The sequence below is a fragment of the Urocampus carinirostris genome, chromosome 15 (genome assembly GCF_059441175.1).
Source record: "Urocampus carinirostris isolate Australia breed hairy pipefish chromosome 15, RoL_Ucar_1.0, whole genome shotgun sequence".
In the NCBI taxonomy this organism is placed as follows: domain Eukaryota; kingdom Metazoa; phylum Chordata; class Actinopteri; order Syngnathiformes; family Syngnathidae; genus Urocampus; species Urocampus carinirostris.
This window is the reverse complement of record NC_142363.1, coordinates 26710935-26723349: the sequence shown is the minus strand read 5'-3', so window position 1 is coordinate 26723349 and position 12415 is coordinate 26710935. Positions and strand designations below refer to the sequence as shown.

The window sequence follows — 12415 nt, the reverse complement described above, 5'->3', positions numbered from 1 at the left end:
AAATGACACTCGCTTGGAAAATAAATTCATGTAAATTTTGGAGGTCTTAATTTTTTACAAATTCCAATAACTTTCTTTCACCTAATGTGTCTTTCTATTACTTTTTAAAAAATAATCTATAATTTTCCCATTCATTCAAAAGACTAACATCACGTCAGTAGCCCCGCCTCCTGTGGTGTGATTGGTATGCTGCCTCTGAGTAGTTAATAATTTGTTGTATAATTTTTTCAAAAACTTGTTTATTTTTCCACTTCAATAAAAAGTAAGTTTAGTATTTAATAGATTGAGTGTGAAAAGTGGGGCTACATCACAATGTCCATCTTTTAAGGAATCAGCAATCACGGCAATAGCCCCGCCTCCTGCAGTTAGATTGACAGCAGCAGTCCTTCCCTAAATAGACATTCTGAAAACTAAATCTTTGTTAATAATGTTGCTTTTTTGTTCACTAAAACACGAATATCGTACTTGCTATATCAAGCGTAAAAACAAATAAATAATATCTTCTACTCATTTCTGTTTGAAGGAATCAGCCAATCACAGCGATAGCCCCGCCTCCTGTAGTGAGTTCGACAGCAGTCCTTGCCTAAACAGACATTTAGAAAACTAAATCTTTGTTAATAACGTTTTTTTTTCGTTCACTAAAACACGAATATTGTATTTGGTGGATTGAGCGTAAAAACAAATGAATAATATTTTCTACTCATGTCTGTGTGAAGGAATCGTCCAAACACGTCACTAGCCCCGCCTCCTCCGGTTAAGTTGACAGCTTCTTAAAGGGACAGTCGGTAATAAATAGTGCCTATCAATGGTACACAAAAGCTTTCATCAAATAAAATAAAAACATTGGTGTAAATTCTACGCAAAAGTATTCGAACTATTATACCAAATGTTAATTTAAAAAAAAAAATCATGGGTCGAGAAATATAGATCTCTTACACACTTAGATCGACGCCACACTGTGCCGTGTGCCAGACAACACAGTGCCATCTAGTGGTCAAATATTACACTTTGGGCCTTTAAATAAAATAAAAGATGAATAAAAACGTGTTCATTTAACAAAATCACAGAAATGTAATAGACATTAATAAGACAGGTTTGAAGTGTGAATAAATAACTGAATAAATTCTAATTCCATATACGAACATTGTAAAAAAATGTTTTTGTTGTCAATTTATTTAAAAAACAAAAAAACAATTGAAAATAAGTCAAGACCAAGACATAAAACAAGTTCTTTTAGTAATATTTAAATATGTGTTTGATTAAAAATGACAAAAATACAAAATTAACTGCACTTTTATGGCCGCAATCCATTACACCCAGTGGACTATTGGACTATGGTAAAAAATAGCCATATTACATGATTTCCTGATTTTTTTTTTTTTTTTTTTTGAGTAAAATCAGATGATTTATTCCCCAAGTTTAACCATTCTGCCGCATTAAAATTTGAATATATAAAAATAAAATATTAAACCTGAAAGCTCAAGGCAAAAACCCACAACAGTTTACTGTAGCAACTCAGTCTTTAATATTTTGTAAGATATAAAAATCTTCATCTTTATCGTACAATAAGACACACCACGTTAAGTCGAAAGAACAATTTCTGTCTTTTTTGCCAACTCACAAAAATAATCGAATTTTCGGATCCCTTTTGAGGTAATTCAGAACAATGATGAGACCACATCGCTCTTTCCCTTCTTTTACGCAAAAGACATTCGACCGAGTTGGCCTTTAGGCACCCAAATGAAAGCCTGGGGGGGGGACCCCGACACTTTAACCCCGTTAAAAACATGGCAAGTGTGTGTGGAAAAGTCGGAAATTTCGGATGCAACTTAAAGAACGCACAAATGGTTCAAAGATATTGAAATTTCACCCAAAAGCCCCCAACAAAAATGGCAAAAAACTGACTTGATTCAATGGAAAGAACAGTCTGCACGGCCTCCTCATCAAAACACTACGAGACCTTTATTTTTTTTAACACAAAGTGCTCAACTGAGTCAAAGATCTTCTATTTCGAAGCGACGCTTTACTCGGACGAAAAAAAAAAGCGGCCAAGCACGGAAAAACGATTTCGGAAACGGGGGAAACGCAAGCCGATGCTTTGAACATGCCGAGTCTCTTTCACAGAAAGCCACCAGTGTACGAAATGTGCGGTCGAATAAAACACGGGAAAAAAAAACGAAACGGCACCCACTGCAAGTCATGCAACTGACACGGTAAAAAGAACACAAAACCTTTCCCAGAATCCTCAGCGGTACCAAAGCCAAAAGAGGCAGAAATATAGATTCGATCTATAGGTTTAATCAAATGACCGATCCCCAACCTGGAAAATAACGGGACAGTACTGCGGACGGATTTAGCAGCTGGTCATCACATGCACAAACAAACAAACAAACAAACAAAACGGACGGACGTAAAAAACGTGCAGCAAGCCGGACGACGTCCGCAGATAGCCGAGCAGGTTGTGCGGCACCATGCGGGGCGACACGCGCGCAACATTACAAACGATCCCGCCCTGGCTTTCATCTTTGGCTGATCGAACAGCTGACGGGTTTTCTTAGCGGGGACGGGTCACAGTCAGGGTTCCTTGGCTGGTGGCGCCCTTTCGAGAGAGCTGATTGGCCGGCCGGCGTCCTTCCGAGCCAGCCGATTGGCGGGGGTCCTACAAGGAAGTGGACGGGAGCTTCTTGACGCGACGCTGGGCCAGGAAGGAACTCTCGATGGGTTTGAGCTCGGGGGTGGGCTGAGAGTTCTTCAGGGCCGAGTACGTCGCTGCCATGGCTCCCTGGCACGTCGGACAAAAAAAAAAATGAGCAGGAATAGCGTACAGAATCTTTGAAATCAACCTAGTTAGAAGAATAACACACACACAATTAAATGCCTTGGTGTGTTTCTATTTTGAAATTAAAAAAACCAACTCATTTGCAGGGTTGGTTAGGGTTACTTTAACTGGATTACTTTCAATTAGTTTTGGATGACTCCAATACCAAATATGCTAATAAAAGACAAAATAAACTAAATATGAATAAAATTATTAAAATTTGTGCAGGCTTGGGGAGTAACGGAATACATGGAACGGCAAAAATGATGTTGGCAAGCCGTTTGGATTTATTTTCATTTTGTTTCTGTCGCATTTTATGTTAGTTTTGCCGGAGATCAAAGAGATCAAAGCCAGGAGAGAAAGCTTACCACGTGTTCTGAGTCATAATTTGATTCACATTTAGTTTCTGTTGTCTTTTATTAGCATATTTGGTATTTGGAGTAATCCAAAAGTAATTGAAAGTAATCCAGTTAAAGTAACCCTACCCAACCCTGCTCATTTGTGCCGTGACCAGCTAAAGTGCTGCTAATGCTAACGCAGATAACAACCCTTTTGGGTGTAGGGCCAAATTGGGTTGAAAAAAATTGCGTAGGAAGTGAAGTCTTTGCCGGGTCTTTCCCACCACAGCCTTGGTGTTGACACACCAGGAGAGGTCATTGCAGAAGTTTGAAGGATTGGACTTCTCTTAACAGTCCCAATTTAGAATAGAATATACCTTTATGGTCATTGTTACAAAATGAGTTAACATATTGTGACAACGAAATTGGGCATGACACTCCAGTTTCACACATTCACAGTGAGGTAAAGAAACCAAGAAGATAAGGAACAGAGAAGATAAGGTTATAAAACAAGGAGGATATGGTTATAGTTATAATTTACACAATATTTACACAGAGAAATGACGGCATGTAGGATGTTACATACAATTGGTATCGTAAGGGTTTGTGTAATATGCATTTGGTGCAAAAATAGTGAAAAAAAAATAGTCAACATTGTGCAAGGTGAGCATTAAACATAGTGCAGTCAACATTGTGCAAGAAACATAGACATGAGTACCATTTTACGTTCGTATGAGGTAGTGTGTTTCCAAGAGTTTTCATTTTTTTGTGCGGTGTCTGTTTAGGGTGGTAATGGCTCTGGGGAAGAAACTGTCTCTAAGTCTGTTTGTTTTTGTTTTGTGCGACCTGTAGCGCTTGCCGGAAGGCAGCAGATCAAAGAGGTGGTGGCCGGGGTGAGAAAAGTCCTTGATGATGTTTTCTGCTCTGCTGAGGTAGCGAGAGCAGGCAATGTCCTCCAGAGTGGGCAGAGAGCAACCGACAATTTTCTGGGCTGTTTTGATGACTCTCTGGAGCGTTCTCCAATCTGCTGCTGTGCACCCAGCATACCACACCGTAATGCAGTATGTCAGAATGCTCTCCACTGTGGCTTTGTAAAAGGACACCTGCAGCTGCTGTTTTAGATGTTTTTTCCTGAGCACTCTCAGGAAATGCAGTCGCTGCTGGGCCTTCCCTACCACCGCTTTGGTGTTTGCAGACCAGGAGAGGTTGTCGGAAATTTAAAAGAGTGGACTCTCTCTACACAGTCTCCTTTTATGATGAGTGGTGCTGGATTCCTGCCATTCCTTCTTAGTGTGGAGCAGGGTCTGTGCTTGCCCCCCGAAAGTAGAGTAAGACTTACTTGGATTTTACGGTGTTGATTATTAGTTCATTTTTCTAACACCACGTCATCGTGAAGGATTTTATATTTTATACGATTAAATACAATTTACATTTATCGATTGCAATGAAGATTTTCACTGAGTGTGCTTCAGGTCGCGCCGTTCCAAGTGCAGAGTGTTTTGGCCGTGGAATTTTGATAACAGAATTCTGACGCAGATGGCAGGCGATGCTTGGAGAACAAAGCCCTGATGACGTGGAAACGCTTGGTGTGGTTTTGAGTTTCTTCGAAGAGACAAGGTGGAGTCCACGTGGGGAGTCTCTGGCCCGCCCATGGGAGGAGCTGACACGGCAGCTTGGGAAAAAGGCGTGGGCCGGAAGAACTTGAGAAGATCGATCGGAGAAGATCGATCGAAAGGGACAATCGAGAAAGGAGGCTCGACGAAGAGCGACACTAATTCGATGGAGTTCACTTAGTTGAATACTTTAAGAAAATAAATCTGCCCTGTGTGAAAATGTCGGCTATTCTTGTCCATCTTTTTCCAAAAAGAAACAAGCATGCATTGTTATGAGGTGTTAGGTAAATGTAGTAACTAATTCGAAACAATTGGGCAAACGGTACATTTTTAATAGTTTATTTCCTAACAATCGGCGTCTGCACCTCCTTCCTGTATGCATCTGAGACAAGTCCCCAGATAGTTCACGATCATGTTCGTGGGATGGGTTGCTGAACATTGGGAGGTATATAGGAAGAACACTAGAGGGCTCGGCACACATCCTTGGGGGATCTGGTGCTCAGTATTAGGATGGAAAAGACCTGGGGCAAAAATTTCACAGCCTGTGGGAAGTCGGAGAGAAAGTCCATAATCCAGCGGCAGTTGGAGGAGGAGAGCCCCAGGTGGACCAGTTTCTTCACCAGGATCCCTTGGAAGATTGTACTGAACTCCAGGTTGACTCCCACGCTTCTCCAAATGGTTTTAAGACACGATGAAAATCAGAAGTGCTGAAGCATTATTTTATCAACTCTCGTTAAGATAAGTGTAATTCCCTGCTCTCTGGACTCCCTAAAAAGAATGTCGCAAGCAAATGATTTTCATCATTTAAAAAATATCGCCATATTCCAACCATTTCTCATTGCAAAAAAAAAAAACAGGTGCTGATGCATGCTTTTGTCTTTCATTGTTTAGATTGTCGTAATTCCTTGCTCTCTGGATTCCCTAAAAAGAATATTGCAGCCTTGAAAAAAAATCGCCGTAATGGTTCCCAGCTAGTTTCAGGGTCAAGATAAAGACACCTAATTTTTTTATGCTTAATATCTTGAAACCCCTTCCTGCAGTCGTCTGCTACCATTAGTGTGGAGGAGCCTCCACTGAGGTCCCTTTCCTCACGTGATTTGTCTGTGCCTTGAAACATACATAGACCTCTTGCTACATCGTGCTTCAGTTATCGCTGGTTCACTTCTTCGTCAATTTTTAATTGAATTTTGTCTGTACTGTCATTGTTATTGTATCGTGCATTGTGTTCTGTCAGACAGCACACCATGGGGACGGATTGATGACGTCTTTGGGATTGGGATGATGGTGGAGGTCTTGAAGCAGGATGGGATAGTAGCATGTGACAGGGACCAGTTGAAGATAGTGGCAAAGACCCCAACCAGCAGGTCAGCCCAGTCTCTCAGGACCCTTTCTGGTACAGTACTCCATCCGGGCAAACTGCCTTCATGGGTTTCAAAGTTCTCACCATACGTCTCACTTCATCTTCTTGAAGTTCTAGTGCGCTGCTGGTGTTTCTTGTGGGTGGGAAGCGGCTATCTTCAACATGGGCAGAGGGGCAATTTAAATCTTCTGCTGGCATAAGCCCCCAGTTCTACCCCTATTAAATTTAAAACCAAATTTTGACTTTCACATCTTGGTTTTCACTTGCTGTTCCTGAAAACCTTTTGGAAATTTCAAAAAGTGGAACATAGTAACTTGGATTGGGGATCACCTTGACCAGTTTTGGATCCTGGTGCGGGAGCTGGCTGTTGGGGAGTTTATCTCTCTGGACGATCCAGGGGTGTCTGAGGACTTGCTTGGCGATCAGTCTCTGATGAGGGTCCACGTGGAGCATCTTGGACACCAGGTCCTGAAGCCAAAATCAAATAAGTATCTCGCTCTCAATGATTTTGACGGTCTGTGCGGTCAAACCTTAGCAGCATCGGACACCGTGTCCCAGTTTCCTCCGGACAAGCTGAAGTGACCGTTGCCTATCCTGTTCAGGATCTCGTTGGGGGTGTCCTCGGGTCCGTTGGCGAATGGAGTGAAACTGAAAGCAGGGGGGGGGAAGAAACAGAACATTCAAGTCTCAGGATTGTTTGAAGACTTGGATTATTGGTTTTTACCCAGCTAGCATGGTGTACAGCAGGACTCCTAGACTCCAAATGTCGCAACCCTCATCGTAGCCTTGGCGCTTTAACACCTATCAAACAACAAAAGAGTTTGCATTAGAGTCAGACACGAACAGAATGTCGATATGTTATTGCATGAATTCCCTCCCACGATGCCTTTCTCTGGCTTCCGGAGTTAAAACTGGAATTTGTTTAGCTGTGGCTGAGTTTGGGGGAGAGGCAAAAACAACCATGACAACAAAGCTTGCGATTCTTAAGAAAATCGAAGAAAACACAAGCATCGTCACCCTTGATAGGGAATCTGGCCGTAACCAATCAACACTTAGGACATTGGTCTCTAAAATGTCTGTCTCCTATTGGTCAACACCATATAAGATGCCGGTGTCCAATCATTAATTTCTGGTCTGTTACTGGTTTGTGTCACAGCGTCCTACACTATTGGCTGAATTTCCTCCCACAATGTCCTTTTTTGTCTTTTGTTCTCTACAGAATATTTTGAAACAAACTTGAAATTGTCTTTCTATGGTTCCCTAGACCTTTGATGCTAAAGTGAGCACCAAAAACTTACCAAGGAAACAAAGCTTAAAATGATCAAGAAATACAAAGAAGGAATGCGGCTAAAAACCAAAAACAATATGGTTGAATAATAGGAAAAAATAAGTCAAGTCATCTTTATTTGTATAGCCCTAAATCACGAAGAGTCTCAAAGGGCTTCACAGATTATTACACTATATTACACAGACTATTTTTCAGCCGACGAGAAGAGTAGGTTATTCATATGCTATGGAGTAGAAGTGAGTTTTAAGTTTAGAAGCGATTGAAGTCTTCTCACGGCATGACAAATCAGTCATAATTTCAATTCCAAAGTCCCTTCGGCCCCTCTGCATCCACCTGCTACCCTGCTGGACCATAAAAAATATTTTTTTCCCTTGCAAATACAATTTTTTTTTTTTCATCATTTACATGTCTGTGTACAATTTTAATGTTTTACCTGGCGCACTGGGGTCTTGGAACACATGAGCATAGGTTCTTAACCCCTGATACATGACAATACCCAGTTATAATCTTGCCTCCGACTGTATTTATGTCGTATCCTGAGGGTCTGCTGCATTCAAAGCAATGAATTACAGAAAGGCCGGTCTCACCTCAGGAGCCACAAAATTGGCGGTGTAGCACGGGGTCATTAGCAAGCCGTTGTTTGCGCGTAGCTGCTTGGCGAAGCCGAAGTCGCAGATGCGAATGGACTCCGGGTTGCCCGACTCGTCCACGTAGAGGATGTTGCTGGGCTTCAGGTCTCGGTGCACCACCTTGTCCATTCAACGCCATATCCGGGAAATATATAAAGTATTTATTGAAAAATATCAGCTTCTTCCCGAAAGGCATTATCACCCTGAACTCCCATCTACAGCGTTCATGAGCATAATGGCGGTCATCCAGCATCCACCCAGAAGTAAAAAAAACCCGCTTCCTCTTTCTAGTTCGTGTGTAAACATTCTATATTATATCTCCAGCACGCTAAGAACTTTGACATTTTTCTTGTTTAATTTCTCGTGCATTCATTCAATATGGTTGGTCTAAAGTGTAAAGAAGAGGCGAGCAGTTTCTTTTGAAATGAAAGTGGAATAAGAAAGCTTGATGCGGTTGAGAAAATGGTTGGATCGCTTTTTTTCGGCCACTTTCTACCACGGAGGAGGAAGTTGCCTAACTCTTGAAGCCCATCTTCCAAAACTAAGTTTATTTATCGTAATAGATAGATACCATATGAAATGGTTTTTTTTTGTACAAAACAATACAGGTTACTTATACAAGCCTTAAACATACAAAATATAGCACTGAACCAACTTACGGACAAATTTAACTTACAAATGATCGTCCGGATCTCATTCGCAAGTAGGGTTGCGTCTGTAAAATACTTTTTAAAAATAAAAATTGTCTCGAGGCACCCTCTGCCCGACCATAGTGGTATCTCATCTCATCTCATTAGCCGTACCGCTTATCCTCATTAGGGTCGCGGGGGGGCTGGAGCCCATCCCAGTCATCTTCGGGCAGTGGGCAGGGGACACCCTGAACTGGTTGCCAGCCAATCGCAGGGCACACAGGGACAGACAACTCATTCGCTCATTCACACCTAGGGACAATTTGGACCGGCCAATTCACCTGAAATGCATGTTTTTGGAACATGGGAGGAAACCGGAGTGCCCGGAGGAAACCCACGCAAGCACGGGGAGAACATACAAACTCCGCACAGAAAGTCTGGAGCTGGATTTGAACCCACGACAGGTTCCCATGACATGAACTGTGCCGCACAAGCGCTAACAACTGCGCCGCCGTGCTGCCCCCATAGTGGTATTGTAACCCTAAATTTCATAACAAAATTACATTCAATTAGTTTTATTAAATGAAAGTCCGTGGTTCATAAATCACATGAACAATGAATTGATGATGGAAATAATTGACTTTCAATAATCGATTTTAATCGATTTGTTGTTGCAGCCCTACCGTATATTATAATATGATTAACAGATCCCTTAACAACCTTGGTCATAAGGACATAACCTCCTGTGATGTTTTTTAAGCATATTTTATGTACATTTGATGCATTGCAATAACAATAATACAAATAAAAAGTTCTTTTTTTCGTTCATGCGTCCATCAAATTCAAGCTATTACTGATGCTCACCCCCTGCGAGTGGAGATATTCCACCGTTTTGGCGATGGTGTGCAGCACGGCACTGGCCTCCCTCTCCGAGAAGAACTTCTGCTTGAGGATCCGATCCAGAAGCTCCCCGCCGCGCATCAGCTCCGTCACCAAGAACACTTGCTTGCCCGTGTCGTACACCTAAAAAATCCATTGCCGGTGTCCAAACATAAATTTCTAGACGCTCACATAGGCGTCATTTTCTGAGCTTATATATGATTGACAGATTTTAAAAATTCAACTTACAACATTTTGCTTTCATGCAAATAAAGACAAATTCCAATTCAAAAACAGAAGTGCTGAAGCATTATTTTATCAACTCTCGTTAGGATTAGTGTAATTCCTTGCGCTCTGGACTCCCCAAAAAGAAAATTGCACTTCTGTTATCGCTGGATCACTCCTTCGCAGATATTGAATTTATTGTCATTGATATTGTATGGTGAGACAGCGCACAGTGGGGACAGATTAGCAAGGGCGCTCTTTCTTGGTTGGATGTGACTGTGTGCCTGACAGTGATAGGCTGGGATATACTCTCAGTCAAACACTGCGGGGAAAGTCAGAAGAGCACAACAAAATTGTTTTCATCAGCGGGTGCTACGTGGATTATTATCGGATTCCAGAAACGACAGGTGCGGCGCCTGGGAGAAGGCAAGACCGGGGCTGAAAATACTGTGGACCCTGTATTTTGCCAATGCCAGGTCTAATAGTCATGAAACAGATGACCTGGTTCAACAACTTGTGGGAAACCACCACATTGGGGACGGTTTTAGTCCAATCATCGCGGAGATCTGTCTCTGTTTCGGGACACCCGATACTAGCAAGCAGCTTGCCTGCCACTCTCTAAATTGCTTCCTTACACTGAAAGAAGTCCTCCAACTTCGTTTTACTTTTGCATAAAGACAAACCATTAAGTACTGTGTGTTAATTGTAGATCTATAGTTGTTATTTTGTTACAGTCCTATACTCTCAGTCAGTAATGACGTCCTCTCGAGGGAAGTTTAACCCTTTGAGGGCTTATATGGAGGTGAAAGGCTACTTTGCGGGTGGTTCTGGTCACCATTAACCGTTAAACCGTGGGATCTCACTATTTTTTTAGTATATCAATTTTTTTTTAAACATTTGCCCATTTGGTGTTCCCAGGTGCCAGGTGGGGGATTTTTTTCTTTTTGTGCATTAAATGTTTTCATTCAGCACTTTGAGTTGATTTTCTGAAAACACCCTTTAATACATTTGGATTGGATTTGACTAGAATCCAAAATCAATAATTGAATCAGTACTTTTGTGTTTTTTTTCCCAGAATAAAAATGAATCAGGTCATTCGACTCACATCTTTCAGCGTGATGATATTCGGGTGCTGTCCGTATCGCAGCAGGATCTCGATTTCCTCAGACGGATCCGTGCTGGTTTTGTCGATCATCTAGGAGTCACAGAATGAAAGTTGGGGAGGTAAATTGCGGAATCTTGGACTGCAGACGATGTTACCTTGACGGCGAATTCGGCGTTGGTGGCCTTATGGATGCATCGCTTGCACACGGAGAAGGAGCCCATGCCGATGTCCTCTTTCAGTATGTAGCCGTCGCTGAATAACAAATTCTTCCCGTGTAGCTGCTGTAAGTAGACAGGAGATGATATTTCTTAATTCTTATTGATAATTGTTTAAGTTCAACCCTTGTTATGCACAAAACCTTTATTGGTTGGTCCTCAAGCTTTATTTTTAATCAAGAAAAATCTCGAGGCAAATCACCCATAGATAATAAACTCTGTGTTTATTTTATTAATATTCAAATAATCGCTATTGTTTTTAGTAAATTATTAAAATGTTTATCAAAAGAATACCAATCATCTGCCTATGGAACCCTTTTTTTTCTATGTTCCGACTTTTTTTTTTTCGTGGTAGATGAAAAAAAAAGATAAATGACAACTATATTGGTTTACTACTACCTACTGGTATGGGAGAATATTACAGTTACTTTGCAGATCTTTTTTTGACACATTTCTGACTTGTACTATATTTTTATTTTTATATGAAAAAAAAACACGTAGAATTTCCAAACCATTTTCATTTTAATCAATATCTCTTTCTACTTTGTAATCTCAAAGGTAACCCTAAAACAAAAGTATATATTGAAATAAATTTAACAAGTACAACTTCCTGAGCAGATGGTGATAGAAATAATGATTTACTGCCCCCTACTGATAGGGGAGGGATGTTGCAGTTGCTTTGCAGATCTTTTTTGGACACATTCTGACTTTGTATTTTTAGTTTAATAAAATAAATTTAACACACAGAATTTCCAAAACGATTTTCCTTTTAATCAATACTTCTTTTGTGCTCTGTAATCTCAAAGGTAACCGTCAAACAATCTATTCTATAGGGTACTACTTCCTGATAAATTGATAAAAATATGGATTTACTGACACCTACTGATACAATGTTGCAGTTACTCTGCTAAAAAACATTTTATCTTTAACTATTCTTTATGGTTTACAAAAGAAAACTATCACCTAGAACTATGAAAATTGTCTTCCATATTTCTTCTTTCTGATTTAAAAAAACAACAACTTTTTTTGCAGAGCATTTTCAAATGTACCTTTTTTCCCAAACATAACTTTCTAACAAAAACGAGTTATCAAAATGAGTTAATTCTATAAACACCCATCCTGATAGTGATTTGCTGCCATCTACTGATAAGCAAAAATATTAGAGTTGCTAATTTTTTGTTGACTCCATTTTCTGCTACATACTTGCATTAGAATAGACTAACGTGTGTGAACTTAGACCAGGCTGCCCAATCTTTTTGAAACTGAAAGCTACAAAGGGCTACTAGTTTGATATGCATTTCTAAAACAGCAATTTA

At 40.7% G+C, this 12415-nt stretch overlaps 1 protein-coding gene across 1 annotated transcript in view; it reads right to left on the bottom strand.

The window, feature by feature from the left end:
• Positions 1-1501: 1501 nt before the first annotated feature.
• rps6ka1 (ribosomal protein S6 kinase a, polypeptide 1) overlaps positions 1502-12415 on the bottom strand; it is a 98678-nt gene continuing 87764 nt past the window's right edge. The window contains exons 15-22 of the mRNA XM_088354881.1: positions 11040-11165; positions 10885-10974; positions 9540-9698; positions 8005-8166; positions 6854-6930; positions 6660-6777; positions 6460-6597; positions 1502-2782 (exon numbers count right to left, since the gene is read on the bottom strand). Coding sequence (XP_088211007.1) covers positions 2660-2782; positions 6460-6597; positions 6660-6777; positions 6854-6930; positions 8005-8166; positions 9540-9698; positions 10885-10974; positions 11040-11165 — 993 coding nt within the window. The 3' untranslated portion in view covers positions 1502-2659. The remainder of the gene's footprint in view (positions 2783-6459; positions 6598-6659; positions 6778-6853; positions 6931-8004; positions 8167-9539; positions 9699-10884; positions 10975-11039; positions 11166-12415) is intronic.